The sequence below is a fragment of the Megalobrama amblycephala genome, linkage group LG12 (genome assembly GCF_018812025.1).
Source record: "Megalobrama amblycephala isolate DHTTF-2021 linkage group LG12, ASM1881202v1, whole genome shotgun sequence".
Classification (NCBI taxonomy): domain Eukaryota; kingdom Metazoa; phylum Chordata; class Actinopteri; order Cypriniformes; family Xenocyprididae; genus Megalobrama; species Megalobrama amblycephala.
Window position 1 is genome coordinate 32,764,540 of NC_063055.1, and position 17,031 is coordinate 32,781,570.

At 36.4% G+C, this 17,031-nt stretch overlaps 1 protein-coding gene across 8 annotated transcripts in view; it reads right to left on the minus strand.

Moving 5' to 3' along the window:
- tp73 (tumor protein p73) overlaps positions 1–17,031 on the minus strand; it is a 63,871-nt gene that overhangs the window by 31,834 nt on the left and 15,006 nt on the right. For 6 of the 8 annotated variants that reach the window (XM_048210700.1, XM_048210699.1, XM_048210702.1 and 3 more), the window contains exon 4: positions 8,691–8,936. The exons of 1 other annotated variant lie outside the window; for it this stretch is intronic. In XM_048210700.1, the coding sequence (XP_048066657.1) occupies positions 8,691–8,936 (246 nt within the window). Of the gene's footprint in view, positions 1–8,690; positions 8,937–15,049; positions 15,767–17,031 lie in introns of those variants that run through there. One more of the 8 variants, XM_048210703.1, reaches the window with a different exon arrangement.

Genomic DNA, 17,031 nt, shown 5'->3' on the forward strand with positions numbered 1-17,031 from the left:
AGTCCTTTAAGAAACGCACACAGCTGAATGAACGGAAGGGGTTCAGAACCAAGGACAGGGACGTGGTCTCTGAACTCTACACCAATCTGACTGTTACACAGGTCCATTCTGAGCTTGACTGTCTTCGATCTCTTTCATTATTACTAAAACAGGTAGGGAATGGTGAGGAGAAAAGTGTTTGAATGTGTTTTTTTTCTTTCACACAAAAATAGATTCTCAATTATTCACACACAAATTGTTCCAAACCCAAAATATTCTTTTCCATTCAACACAAAAGTAGTTATTTTGCGTAATATCTTGTCTGCTGTTTTTCATTAAAATGAGGGGGGTTCACGAAATAGTATCATAAATAGTCATGTCATATGTCAAAAGTTATGTGATCTCTGTGTGATGAATTTCATTTGTTATTCCCTAAAAATCTCCCCATCCCATGTCAAACCTGGTGTAACATGTCTTGATGTGCCGACAGGAATGTGTTCAAGGACTAAAGACTAAAACTTCTGGTCAATTCTCACACAAAATTATTGTACGACTTCAGAAGACTTTGAATATTGTGCAAAAGTCGTATGGAATAAATTTAAGGTTTTTTTTTTTTGTTTGTTTTCTCTACAGTCCCCATCAGTGTTGTTATTTTTTTTTAACTAAAACTATTAAAAATCCTTTTCGCTAAAAAAAAATATATATATATATATATATATATATATATATAAATAAAAATGCTGCCTTGGCTACTAATTGGGAAAAAAAAATTAAACTGAAGTACTGAAATTACTAATACTAAAAGTGAAATAAAAACTAAAGTTAAACTGAAATATTTAAACAGAAATAAATTTGATAAAAGCACATAACAAAATTACTAAAACTTAAAAAACAAAATGGAAAATGAAAACTGAAAATATAAAATACAAGCTAATATATTTATAATATAAATAATACAGTACTATATAAATAATTCTAAAATAACACCATTCAGTTCCACTGTGTAGGAAAGAGCGGCCAAAACATTCTGCAAAGCATCTCCTTTTGCATATTTATACATTTTACATTTATACATGTCACTCAAACACTCCTTTAGAGTGTTAGCTCACCCAAAAATGAAATTTCTGTCATTAATTACTCACCCTCATGTCATCCCAAACTGTAAGACTTTTGTTTGTGTTCAAATTAAGATATTTTTGATGAAATCTGAGGGCATCTGATCCACACATAGGCAGCAACGACATTGCACATTTTGAGGTCCAGAAAGGTACTAACTGCAGTGGTTCAACCTTAATGTTATGAAGCGACGAGAATACTTTTTTTGCGCAAAAACAAAACAAAAATTACTTTTTTTATATTACATTATTTATGTTATAAATATATTAGCATGTATTTTATATTTTCATTTTTATTCAACAAATTCATCTGTCCTCTGTCATACTGCTATGCTATTTTCGTGAGCGCGGGCTCATTATTGGCCAACTGTTACTGAGCCGCTGTTCGTATGTAAACACTGAAGCTGAAACTGAAGCTCTGCAACAAAAATAGCATAGCAGTATGACAGAGGACAGAAGAATTTGTTGAATAAAAATGAAATGACACTGGTCCCCATTCAGTTCCACTGTATGGAAAAGAGCAGTCAAGACATTCTGCAAAGCATCTCCTTTTGCATACGTTTACATTTATACATGTCACTCACACACTCCTTTTAGCAGGCTGTGCGCAATTCCTGATCATCGGTTTTATTAAAACAATTTATACAAGCATGATTATTGGCAAATATCACAACCAGAGGGATACAAAAGAGTGAGGAAACATTACCCCAACCATTCTAACACAGTCGATTGTGCAATCCTCAGAATTTACGAATGGTTTATCCATGAGGTTGGCTAAGAGGAATGTTGTTTCAGGTAGCGGTGAGAAGCCCACTGCGGATCAAGTAGATTACAGTCAAAATGCCCCCATGCCTCTCCCAAAGCATCCCGAGGCTACACAAATCCAAGAGCATCATGTTTTAACCCTTCATTTCACCGCACAATGAGTCACTTACCACTTACACTGTAATCCCAGATATCCTCATCCTGCAAGCCTTTGTATACCTGGAAATTCCCTGAATTTGAGGTTGCATTGAGATTTTAAATATTGTGATAATAATCCTGAGTCATTTTTACCATTCTCTGTTTCTTTTGGAGGATAAAGTAAACAGTTTAATGGTCTTTAGAGTGGGCGGCAGAGTGAAACTGAAAGCTGTTGCAAAAAAGTAGCAAGGCAAGCAGCTTCTTGTCTTCCTGTGATGGATATTCACATTCAGTAGATGTTCTAAAGTTACAAACAATAACTAGAATCTATGATATTCTTTACATGAAACTATGTAAAGCAAGGGTCTTCAACCGGGGGTCTGCAGTAAAAAACATCATAAAGTCAAATTTTAAAATAAGCACCCTCAAACGAAAGCAAGAGCACCCTCTGTTGATACTGTAATAATATCATACTGGTGAAACAGATTTGAGATTTGGCAAACATGCAGTGTTTTTTTGTGTTTGCGCTCTGGAGAGCTCAAATGTTTCTATTTGCAACTTGTTTTTGCAGCAGTGAGAAATGTAGCCAATCACAGTCATGTTTGTTGATCTTTTGAATGTAATTGCCAATTGGCAGGGTTGCCAGGTCTGTGCAACAAAAGTAGCCAAAAATAGCATGTGATTTTCTCCATTGGGCGACTGAATTCTGCACTGAATTTGTACGTCTGGGGGGTGTTTTGGGGGTGTTGGAGCAACAAAATTATATGTACGGGGGTGAAAATCAACCCATGAAAAAAAAAAAAATTACCCGCGGCAACAACTTAAAAGTAGCCGGAAAACCGCGGACTTGGCAACGGTGATCAGAGGTGTTTAATTTAGTAAACAATACTTAATAATTTAATAATTTAGTGGAACTTTGTGAGATCGTGAACTGGGATGATTGAGAGTTTTTTAGTGATTGTAAGTGACTTTCAAGGCTATATATTATCCATTGAATAAAAGCTTTGTTGTTCACGCTGCTAAGGACCGACGGCCGATTACATGCTACAAAATTTTAGAAGTGACATCTACATATAAATGCGGGATTCACTCTTAAAACTGCAGTTGACATAGTGATAACTAGCACGTGACAAAAATGTGGCATGTCAAAATAGATACACTTGTACATGCAGACTAATAGATTAATAGAAAAATATTCGTATAAATGTATTTTTGATATTCCAGTTATTTGTGTACTTGTAAATAATCTAAACGTCTCACTATTGTTGTTGTGGTGGAGCCGTTGCTGACACAACACATCCGCACTTGACTAGAGAACCCGCAATAATTTCAGATGCTCAGATTCTTAATCATCACACAGTAAAATTAAAATGTGAAGTTTTAGTAAACTTTAAGCTAAAGTTCAAGTAAATGTTTAATTGTCCATCTGACTAGTAAAATTAAAATGTATGACTCTGCAAATACATTAAAATGATTTACAACAACTTTGAACGACTTATGAATTGTGATTTTATGATGCATAAATCTAAATTTTAACAATGAAAAGTAATATACAGACAATGATGCATGTGCAACAACAATAACGTGCATAGTTCTTAACATAACTATCATAATATGGTTGGTTTCTATTAATATCGAAGGCTATATGCTTAATATATCTCTGTGACACAATTCGTATCGGGGTCCATGCTCCATGTCTTTTTCGCCTAAGGGGTCCTTGCCCTAAAAAACGTTGAAGACCCCTGATGTAAAGAATATTTCAGAACAGATATGGCTTTAAAGACCCTTTGTAGCATTTAGCATGTATTTTAGCTTTGAAGCCAACACACTAGTGTGCTAGTGTACTTCTACAAGATATTGAATTTGTAATTTAACTTTTAGCAGACACATACTCCCAAATTTACAATTGGGAAAACAGACCAAAAATAATGATCAGTCATCTTGCACTCATGATCGTGTAGATATTTCTGTCAAATCAAATGCAAGAATGAGAATGTTCCTCCCCTAACACTGCCTTTAGATGTTACTTTGGCTAGAAAAACCAATACTAGGGCTGAATCCGGAATCGCATACTACCCTATACTATATAGCAGGCAAAAAACAGTATGTGACAAAAGAAGTATGTCTGAATTCACTCATAAAAGTCTGAAGTACTCATAAGTACTCATAAAATATGTCCAAAGTACTCATAAAAGAGTAGGCAAAAAGTATGCAGGCGACCTACTACTTCTGCCGAGATTCTGCATCTGATGGGCCCTTTACTATCCCATGAGGCCACGGGAGAGGATTTTTGTGAATGCCAATGAAGCAACGCAACTAAAGCTGGTAGGTCACATGATAATGACAACATGGTTTGCATTCATACTACACACATTCATACTTTGTAGAACATACTTTTGTAGCAGTCACGAAGTAATTACTTATTCAAAATAAGTACCTACTCAAGAGAGTATGTGATTTTGGACGCAGCAAATGTTCTGACTTTATTTGAAACTCCTTTGAAATCTCCCTTCAATTTGTATATGTGGTGAAGACATCAATGACAGCTCACAAATTTGAAACTAGTTTGTTTATAAGCTATGCAACAAAACAAGGAAAGACAAATGTTAACATAATGTTTTTAGTACAATCGCTGGCTATAAAACAAGCTCAAAATAACTGCTTTAGATGTATTTTTCAGTTGCAGTTTTTATGAATGAGTGATCTCCACTCATATGATATGAAGATGCCAGTTATATCATTACTCTATTTTTGACATGTAGCAGGTCATCTCATGTCACATGATCAGCTGGTACTCTCTTTATCTTGATGACCCTTCTATTACTGGACTCTTGGGGTTGCAGAATGAATAAATCATGGCAAAATTAGGTATTTCTACAATGGCAAATTGGTAATTGACTTTGTTTTCTGCTTCAACACCAGTTGAAAAAAAAAAAAAAAAAAAAAAAAAAAATCATATTAATTCACGTGTTACTTGTTGTTTCCTTGTAATTATTTGTGAAATTTCTAAGTGAAAATTAAATCCTCCAACAAATTTGCTTCGGTGTATCATACCAGCTAGCGCAAAATAAAAATACATCACCTTTTTGTTTATGTTGCACTGTATCATGCAGCACTCATCTTGGACTTATAGTGACAACTAGTGGCATGGAGCATCATTTGCATGTAGCGTCATGCAAAAAAGAAAAAAAAATGCTAATTGCAGTCAGCCATTGTTAATTTATTCTGTAAGACAAAGTGTCCAGTAACAGGTAATCTTTCACGAGTTCACACTTACAAATGATCAGACAAGTTAATAGTATGCGTATCGGATAGTAATAGAATGACTGGATTGGATAGACTGCTGATTAGATAGACATGTTGATTGCTGAATGATGACTGCTGGCTGGAGTGATGATTAGTTAGATCATTTGAATGTGTTCCTCCTGAACTTTGTTAATAAAACATCATTTATTTTACAATATTTTTTTCCATATTTTGTTAAGTGTTAAACTGTTTACTGCAGGAAAATTATTTAGTGCATTTTTAAAGGGATAGTTACACAAAAATGGAAATTCTGTCATCTCATGTATGGAGCATGTTTCCGCCACTGAATAATAATAATAAAAAAAAAGTAATTACAACTTTTTATCTTGCAAGTCAGTCTTTTTTTCCTCAGAATTGGACATATAACTCGCAATTACGAGTTTATATCTCACAATTCTGAGAAAAGAAGTCAGAATAGTGAGATATAAACTTGCATTTGCAAGTTATAAAGTCAGAATCAGAATTGCAAAAAAAAAGTCAGAAAAAAATTGCGTCAGTTTCTGACTTTATAACTCGCAATTGCAAGTTTATATCTCACAATTGTGAGAAAAAAAGTCAGAATTCTGAGATAAAAAATTGCAGTTATCTTTTAAATTGTTTTATTCATTGGCAGAAACAAGCTTCCATACTCATCTCTCTTTTACAGAGCCTCGCACACAACATGCAGGAAAGGCCAAATCATGCGTACGATTTACTAATTTGTTCCCTCGATTTATGTGCACGATTTATAAATCGAGGGAAAAAAATCAGTAAATTGTGCACACGATTTAGCAAATTGAGGGAATGAAATTATAAATCATGCACATGGGTTAGTAAATTGAGGGAACAAATCAGTAAATTCACAATTTACTTTTTTTTATTGCATGTCATGTGCAGGGCTCCGTACGTTTCAAACCTGCATGACTTTCTTTTTTCTGTGGAACACAAAATATTTTTTTTTTTAAAATTCAGAATGTTGGCAATTAAGTGGTTTTGGTGATCATTGACTTAATTGTATGGACAAAAAACACTGAGACATTAAATCAAAATATCTTATGTTCCACAGAAGAAAGCTAATGATGTGATTTCTATATGATTGAAGAAATGTCAAATATAAACATATACATTTACTTAAAAAGCACAGTAAAGCAAAGTAATTTTTGACTGGAAATGCTAAAATTAATATTTTGATTCATGCACACGAAACACTCCAAAACATGAGGTGATAGCTCAAAGTCCAGAGAAGTATGATGGGTAATCCGGACCAATCAGGAATTTGCGCAACAAGACAGGCAAGTCTTTTTTGAACAGGGAAGGAATATTCCCATAGAGTTCCACAGATTTAATATAAAAAAAATAAAAATCAAGACTAATAGTATGTACCAGTATCATTATTTAGCTATGGCGGTAAGTGAGGTGTCAAACGCACTCAAATTTAAAGCCTGCTTCTCTTATCCTAAAACGTAAACAGCAATCTGTGCTGGAAACTCCACTCATGCCCATTGTGGAAGCTTATCCTCATGTTATTGTTGTTCACAGAGGCCTAGTCTTTGAGAATGAAGCGGAACGTGGCGCGTCAAAGGTGACAGTCTTCACAGGCAGACACTGAGTGATGGCCATAGCACTCACCTTCCTGGAACCGCTATCACCTTACACATTCACATCAAGTCAGAGACCAAGCCTCACGCTTGACTTCATCCAACAAACAACCTAAGAGCCACCGACACAAGAAAGAGCCCCATCTCCTGTTTCAGAGGATCACCTTCATGACAGACTGATGTAGCACCTTTCTTCATGGCGACACTGGACTTTAGGGAAAACACTGACTGCTCTGATTTCAACCATCTCCGCTGTGATTTCTTTTCTTCGGTGGATGCAATATATGTATAAGAAAAAAAAGCATGAGCGCTATCTCATACTCTCATACTAAAGATCTGAACTAACCGCTAAACCTACAACTTTGATGCAAAATTCTGTAAGCAACCGACCAGAACCATTTAGCAATGCTGTGGAAACCACTCAAACCAAACATTTGCATGAGCAACCATCGAACACTTTGGACCACTTACGAGGAAAATGTATCAACAACGTTAAAAAACTGATGAAATTCAGCTCCTAAGTTCTTTCAGACTCCTTAAAACTCAAGAAGAACCACTTGGAAATGGTAACAGTGTAGCGTATAATGATATACATCTTTATAGTTTGTGAATAACTTGCTTTGAGCTCAAGCAAATTCTAAAATCCACTCAGACACATTAAAGAATTTAAATGTATGTTTCTTTAATTTAAATATTTAACAGGGAATTCCAAAAGTGCATGGTGTTTCTGATAAGGCAAACTAAATTGACACTAAATATAAAGGTTTTGCACTTTTTGAATGATTGTTTCTCTGAGAATTGTGCTGAATATTAGGGAAGTGACTGTGGCAGTTTACTTTCAAAACTACAATCAAGGTAACCAGAGAAATTATTATTAAAAAAACATTTATAGGTAGCTGACAACTAAACTTACCAGATGTTGAAGGGAAGGAATATATTTCAGTTTTTTTTCCTTGTCATTTAAATTTTTTATTTTCTCAATTTTTCAATTTTTCAATTTTTTTTCGCAGTTCACTTTAATAGTCATGCTGCATGACAAGAGTTTTCAATTTTTATGTGCTCATAAAACTGCATATATAATTATATAAATAATTAAGATACACTACTGTTGAAAAGTTTTGGGTCAGTAAGAATTTAAAAAAATAAATTGATACTTTTATTCGGCAGGGATGCATTAATCAAAATTGATCTAAAAGTTGTATGTTTTAAATAAAAGCTGTTGATTTATTTAAACTTTCTATTTCTATTCAGTAAAGAATACTGAAGAAAGAAAAACATATCAGTTTTCACAATTTTTGATTTCTAAAGGATCATGTGACACTAAAGCCTGGAATAATATATTTTAAAATGTAAAGAGCTATTGTAAATTGTAATATTATTTCACAGTATTACTGTTTTACTGAATTTTTAAATTAAATGAATGCAACCTTGGCGAGCATAAAATAAATTTTTTCAAAAACATTACCAAACTTTTAATTGGTAGTACAGGCGATAAGGAGAATACTAGCAGGACACTGCTGTCACTGCTTGAAATTTCATGTCATCTACCCATATACAGATGTTTAGCTCTAAGAAACACATTTAATAAAAGAGGAACAAAGCGGGAACGCAGCCAAAATGAGAGTCTTGAAGATGAGCCACCAGAGACAGACAGCGAAGAAAGGGCAAAAGCAACCAAAGAAAAGTAAAAGTTCTGTGTGCATTTTGAAACGAAGATCGTCAGTTAGTGTGGGAAAAGCAGAGTGGGTGCACGGGTTCGCAACGAACCTCACGTGATACGGTTGCGCCACAACAGAGACGCTCTACTCACCGTCCATGTGGCTGACTTGGCGGTGCTAGACTGCTGGAAGGTGACCTCGAAGTTGTGCGGCCCAGGGTAGTCGGTGTTGGAGGGGATGGCCGGAGCTGGAGACATGGCCTCAAAGGTCGAGTTTGGCTGGGAGTAGGGTGACGGCGTTGGCACGTTGGAGGTGGTCTCGGAGCTGTAGGGACTGGTAGACGCTGGTCTGTTCCCCAAACCTTGTTCCATACTGCTGCTCAGTAGGCTGTACTGAGACTGAGTGAAAAGGCAGAAAGAGAAGGAGGGTGAGACAGGTAAAGGAGTGGGAGGGAGACAGGTGAAGGAGGGAGGCAAAAAAGTTGACACTGAAGGAAAGAGGGAGGAGATAAGACTCCATCCACTCCACTTCTACAGCTCCGGTTACACCGTGTTGGGACGTACGAGAGGGAGCCATGCCTCCAGGCAAAGGGTAGGTTGTAAAACACAACCATAATCTGTCCAATGTCTAATTGCCTGCCATTCTCTTCTCTAACTTACAAACACAAAACTCACAGATCATACCCACCACTCATAAATTACGTCTCCATGTGTTGGGCTAGTAGTACCTCAACAGGTGTGTTGAAAGTAAAGTTCAGATGGACTAATTTGGTAACAAATGATGTATTCTCATGCTTTTGATGAGTTCAAAGTCCTCAAATATAGACTTCACTTTTACATTTGTTTCATCTTTTTTTTTTTTTTTTTAATTAGAGGATATATACATTACAGATAATTTAACAAAAATCATATCAGAAGTTCCTCCGAATTTTCCATATGCAAAAAAAAACAAACAAACAACCAAGTTATAATTTCTTCTGCAGTTAACTATACATATTTGTACATACATATACACACGTGTACACCAATAATTGCTCCTATACATGCACATATCATCCAAGTATACACTGTACATATAATATATGCACATATTCCACCATACATAAAACTACTAAAACAAAACTACCCACCCGCCCGCCCAACCATTCTACCACCCACCCACCCACCACCTCTCCGTCTGCCTGATACGCACCACATAGGAGGAGTGCTTTAAGAATCAAAAAAGATAAAATAAATCCAGGAGTGGAATGGATCTTGGATCCAACTAAAGTTTAATCAGCATCCCTTTCCTCCAGGTCTCCTCCTGTATCCTCTCCCCTTAAATATCTTATAAAGAGATCCCAAGTTTGAACAAATTGTTGTCTCTTATTCCTTAGACAGAGCCGTATACGCTCCAAATGTAGTGTATTTGTGAGTTCGTCAAGCCAAAACTGGAAAGAAGGTGGCAGTTTATTTTTTCCAGAATGTTAGAATATGTTTTTTGGCTGTTAAAAGTCCATAGGAAATAAATCGTTGTTGAAACTTGGACAGACAGAGCTCATGTCTTGAAACACCAAAGACGATTAAAAACTCATCTGGTTCAATATGTTGCCCAGTGATTTTAGAGATGACACCAAAAATCTTGCACCAGGAGCTTCAAAGACTGGGACATAATGCATACCTGTGAAGCAGGGTCGCATCTGCCGTCCTGCATTTGTCACATATTGAAGAGACTCCGGGAAATATTCTAGATAATTTTGTCTTAGAGTAGTGTGTTTCATCATTTTTAATATTTATAGCTTTATAAATATTAACATCTCTTAACATTACTCAAACTTAGGGTTAGTGAATTATCCCATACCAGTTGTGTGGACATTAATGACATTTCAAACGGTGTAGTTTGTTTAAGAGAGGTGTGTCATTATTTTTCTAAAGCCGCGTTTCCAGCAAGGGACTTTCCCCAGGAACTAGTGACTTTGGGGTTGTACTCGGTGTATTTCGACCACAGGGATCAGGGTCTAAATGAAGTTCTGGGTAAAAATCTCCACCTCAGAAAGTCCCTGCTCGTGAAGTAGTACTTTTTCAAAGTTCAGGAACTTTTGGGGGTGGGACTTATTGAACATGCTGATTGGTTGAGTTCACGCAGCATTTTAATTGGATGACTCCACGTAGCATTTTAGTTCAACCACCATTTTTAAAAGTCTGTTGCGGTGCGTTCAGTAAGAGTTGTTTACTATTCAAATCAACAATGGAGTTTAAAAATACGACCAATGGAATGATGACGAGGTTCCGAATTTATTAAGCTTATATGCGGACAACGAAATCCAGCTGGAGCTGGAAAGTCGCGCACAGCCCTACGTCATCGGAATTAATCTTTGCGGTACTTAAGACCACGATGGAAATGCAGACAGCAACAGGTCTGGGGGGGGGGGAGTTCCTGGGACAAATTGTTCCAGGTAATTTCAGTGAAAAATCGGCTTAAAGGGATAGTTCACCCAAAAATGAAAATTTGATGTTTATCTGCTTATCCCCAGGGCATCCAAGATGTAGGTGACTTTGTTTCTTCAGTAGAACACAAATTATGATTTTAAACTCCAACCGTTGCGGTCTGTCAGTCTTATAATACATGGCAATGGGAACTCCATCTATAAGAGTCAAAAACGATCGGTTTGTACGAGAAACCGAACAGTATTTATAATTTTTTACCTCTAATACACCACTATGTCCAACTGCTTTGCGCATCCGGTTGGTGAGGTCTGAAAACGCGCTCTGATGACGGAAGTGATCTCTCGTGTGTATGTCTATGAGTGCGAGTGATCACTTCCGGCGTCAGAGTGCATTCAGACCTCAGCCAGATGCTCAAGGCGTTGGACATAGTGGTGTATTAGAGGTAAAAAAAAAAATGATACAAATACTGTTCGGTTTCTCGCACAAACCGATCGTTTCGTGTCTTAGGACATCAATGTGTCGTCACGAGCCGCAGGGTTTAATTTGGATTTGCCTATGCATGTTTTTTTTTAATCTTATTGATAGAGTTCCCATTGACATGCATTATAAGACTGACAGACCGCAACAGTTGGATTTAAAAATCATCATTTGTGTTCTACTAAAGAAACAAAGTCACCTACATCTTGGATGCCCTGGGGGTAAGCAGATAAACATCAAATTTTCATTTTTGGGTGAACTATCCCTTTAAGTTATCAGATGTACAATTTCACCTGACGGACTACAAAATGCAGAAACAAATGTTGACAAACAAAGTCAGACTTGGAACCCAGATTAAGAAGCCACTTTTCCACTGAAATTACCCGGAACAATTTGTCTCTGGAAATTTTTTCCCCCAGACCTGTTGCTATCTGCATTTCCATTGCAGTCTAAATTGAAGATTAAGTACGGTGACATAAGACTGTGCGCGACTCTCCAGTTCCCGCTGAATTCCGTTCTCCACATATAAGTGATATATGCCTTAATAAAGCCTGAACCTCGTCGCCAATCCATCAGTCGTATTTTTTAAACTCCATTGTTGATTCAAATAGCAAACAACTCCAACTGCACACACCGCGACAGACTTTTAAAAATGGTGGTTGAAATAAAATGCTGTGTGGAGTCAACCAATCAACTACCTCGCGAGCAGGTACTTTCTGAGGGGGGAATTTTTGCCCAGAACTTCATTTAGACCCTGGTTCCTGCGGTCGAAACACACCGAGTACCACCCCAAAGTCCATAGGGAAAGTTCCTGCAGTGGAAACGCAGCTATAGCTAAAATCATAACATTAAAGAGACTTTAGGTGGGATCTTTTGACTTGGGACAGTGAGGACCCACCAAAAAAATAACCCCGAACAACTTAGAAACACCCTAGCAACCACCCAGAACACTCTATCAACCACTCTAGCAATGTCCAAGAAACCACAACACTACCATCATTGCAGAGGTTTTCACTGACAATCACCACTTGCATTTTCCTCAGAAATCAAATGTAAAAATCTACATTTTGCTGTTCTTATATAAATATGATATAAAAATGATCTTCAAAACCTCAAAAAAATTAAAGCAAATAAATGCTATTATCACTTGACTCATGCAGAGCAGAGATGTCTTGATATAATGACTCAAAGTCCAGGAAAAAAGCATGATGGGTAATGATTCCCACAAAACCTCTAGACCAATCAGAGCCATGTGAAATAAGATAACCAAAACTGAAACACAAGTCAAGCAAAGGGTTGTCTTTACCTTCTTTTTCAGATAGTACACTGTCCAAACCGACAGAACCACATGTCCTCTGCTGTCAAACGACACACTGACGAACCCATAGGAACCATAGTGAGTAAAACACTCATCTCTCAAAGACATTAGACTTTATCACCTGTTTTCGCTAGTCTCTCTCTCCCCAAGACATCTCCTCTGGAGTCATGATCCTTGTGGACATAGTGAATGGGAGCGGGTGGAGTCCAGAGGGACGGAGGTCAGTAACCACATATTGTCCTAATTATGGCATATAAGCAGTCAGACAACACCTGCACAAGTATATACTTGCTGGAAAACACTTTCTCAAGACTCTTCCTGTGTGAATAACACAAGCATGCACATGAGAAAAGGGAACAAGAGAAACATAAAGCAAATGGTTCAAAGGTAGAGAGATGAGTTTTTCATGCATGCAATTCATTGCAAACTAGAACCATGTGGTGCTTTCTGTGCAAAACTCACCAATAAAATTCTAGGGTGTTGCCAGGATGTTGCTAAGTGGTTGTTAGGGTGTTCTGAGTCATTATTTACTGGCCCAAGTCAAAAAGCTCACTCCAAGTTTTTATATCCCTCCTTCAGTGTAAGTCTATGGGACATTTCAACTTGTTTTATCGTCCACCAGAAGGCAATTGCAAATCTGACCACTAGAAGCCACATCTCTCCTCAACAAGTAGCAAGACTTGAGGAATCATACATGCATGCGAGTTACATACTTAAGTTTAAAACTTTGAGGTTTGTTCAAATCCATAACCGTAAGTATGTTCAGCAGTAATTGTGATGCTTGCTTTAGCATTTACCTACAATATATCCTATATGTCCTACTAGTTTTCTGAATTTAGTTTTTGCCTGAAATAGGGGGCTTTCCATAAAGGATCTCTTCAAATGAACAAGAAAATGTGAGAAACGCTGTTTCAGAGTTAACCACACATACACACACACACACTCAGGTGTGCCTCATCAGTAAGTCTCAACATGTTCTGTGACAAGTTGAAACAGAACGGAAGCATTGTTTTGTGTGTGTGTGTGTGTGTGTGTGTGTGTGTGTGAGTGAGTGTGAGAGAGAGAGAGAGAGAGAGAGAGAGAGAGAGAGACAGATGTGTGCTTTGTGAGTAAATGATTCAATGTTTCATTTTTGGAACACACATGCAATGTCTCTCTCTCTCTCTATCACTCTACATATAATGAATGAATGAATTGTCCATTAAACTATAATCCATATCAACATTAAATATCAGCATTTTTATATAACTGACAAGAGTACAAAATAAAACCAAACTGACATTCATTCAGACAAGAAATTCAACTATATAATGAAGGCAAATTTTCACCGAAAAGTTGGAGAACTCACTGCAAGTTGTCACATTCGTTTAAAAAGTTAAACATTTATTTATTATATAATATTTAATTTATTAATTACATATTTATTCAATTTTATTAAATATTTGTTGGTCGAAACAATGGTATCTTGGATTTTACATCATTTCTTTTCACTTATTTTTTTTGTGATTCATTTTTGTTTTTCTGTTTATATTTTGCTGTAAAGCCTGTAATATGCTGCTTAATGCCAGGACTGTTGTGACAACTTACCCCATATGATGTGAGAACGTGTTCTATGAACTATGTGACAACATGCCCATGAATATCTGTCAGATTTTGCCATAACACAGTAAGCAGTATGCTGATGCATCTGTGGGCTGCAGAAAAGTTTTGTATAATAACATGTAAAAACAGCACCCTCTGCTGAAAACACAAAGAATTGCCATTATATCCTAATGAAGATTTATTTTTTGTACTCCGTAAACAGGTGTGAGATCAGATGACCGAGCTAAATTGCAAAATATTACTAAAACCAAAACAATCAAATGTTGCATTTGCTTAATTCAACTAACAAAATCTCTGAAATCCCTCAAAAATTAAATCAAAACAATACCAAAGTTCACAGAAAGGAACATCAACAGGTGTCCATCTTACAGATGTGCTGGAGATATAGCATCAAAACAGATCAAGCAACATAATACATAATCAAGCCAAATTAATAATAAACGAACATGTTTTAATTATAATTTAAGTATGTATATTCACCAATTATAATCAAATTATTATTTGTAAATCAATTACAGATAAACTTTGCACTGAAGAGCCTTACCAAAGACTGCTATATCAATATATGGTGCAATAGGAGATCAATTTAAAATAAAATAAAATAAAATAAAATAAAATAAATCAGCGAGTAGAGAAACAATATTGCTCCGGAAAAATCAATGGAATCATTCAGAAACTGCTCACCTACCGTGCTGTAGTAATGAGGCAGGTCACCGATACACAGCATTGTAACGTTCCCGCTAGGCAGGCAAAAGACAGGGGAGATTCTCCCACTGGTCTGGTCATGTGACCTCACAGAATACACAGGTGAGTTCTGCAATTCTCAGTTCTTCCCGTCTCACCTCTTCACTTCAGATGCTCTGAATGAAACTAACTTGACACAACAACTCAAGGAAAGGTAACGCACTGCCAGTTGCTTTTTCTGATTTTCCGCCAGTTCTCCTTGCCCTGTCAGCTTCTAGATGCAGCCAACAACAAATCTTTGGCCCTCCCACTTTTTGGCCTCATGACTATTCATTAACTAAAAAAGCAGGCCTAGACTTGCCCACTTGTCTTTTAGACTATACCATTTTTTTTTTCAAGGGGGTTGGTTAGTTTGCTTTGGCTTTCCGGTTTTTTGTCCGTATATTTTTTAATTAGTTCTGAAATTAACTACATCTTTTTAAATAGCTAGATGTCACAAAAAGATAACCAAGAGGTTGGAGCAATTCCCCATAAGCACCAAGTGAAAAACAAACACTTGAAAATCAATAGATTCTTGAAAATGCTTGTCCAAGTCTAAAGTCAACAACCAAAACATCTCAATAAAGAGAAGGAAATCCATATGCCCTAGAACGGATATTTCATTGAATTCTGGAAGCACTGATGCAGAAAGTCAAATATGCACAAAAGCAATGCACAAGATATATAATGAATTAATCTCGCAAAACCGTCATATTTCACCTCAAAAAAAAAAAAAACATATATATATATTTTTTTTTATTATTAAATATTTTATGTATTTGCTGTACTCCTTTATGCTGATTTAATTAACAAATCTTTTATAATCCATCATTATAAGTAAGAAACAGTAAGAACAGCAAGAAATGCTTTATTACAGTAATAAGAATCTAATGAGATTCACAATTTAAAATAATGGAAATTCAAAATAAAATGTTTGGTATGCATTAATATTGTAATGACAACTGTGGGAAATGTCATATAACATCATATAATTAAAGTCACAACATCCTAATGGTCCTAAAATAGACTTAATTTTCTTTATGCAAAATATAATTTCTTATTTCTTTATTTTGATTTTGGGGTAAAATGTGACCTTGTGAGATTTAGCCAAATATCCTGTGTCTCCATCTATTCATCCATCTCTCCTGCTCTCTGTTTCCCGGCACGTGCGCCCCAGATGGGAGGCAGCAGCAGGTGTCGTGTTCCTGGCTTGGCTTTTCTCTCTAATTAAGGCATCACAACCTCCCACTCATATACCCTGACCTGCTGCAGAGCCCGAAGGGAGGGAAAAAACAGCACAGGAGAGGGAAACTAGGGACTGAGGAGGGAATCCTGATGGATAAGGAGGGAAAACCAAGAAGTTTTTTTTTTTTTTGGTGGATAGGAGGATGACGTTGCTGTACTCTATGGAGCCCCACACATGACATGCAAGGAAAAAAATTGTAGGCTAAATTGTGCACATGATTTACTAATTTGTTCCCTCGATTTGCTAAATCATGCACGCGATTAATAAATCAACGGAATGAATCAGTAAATTGTGCGCACAATTTAGCAAATTGAGGGAACGAATAAGTAAATCTTGTGCACGATTAATATATCGAGGGAACGAATCAGTAAATCATACTTATGATTTAGCAAATTGAGGGAATGAATCAGTAAATCATGCACACGATTAATAAATCAAGGGAACAAATCAGTAAATCGTGAGTACAATTTTGCAAATTGAGGGAACGAAACAGTAAATCGTGCACATGATTAATAAATAAAGGGAACAAATGTGTGTATGATTTAGTAAATCAAGGGAACAAATTAGTAAATTGTGCACACGATTAATAAATCGAGGGAACGAATCAGTAAATCATATATACGATTTAGCAAATCGAGGGAACAAATCAGTAAATCGTACATACGATTTAGCAAATCAAGGGAACGAATCAGTAAATCTTA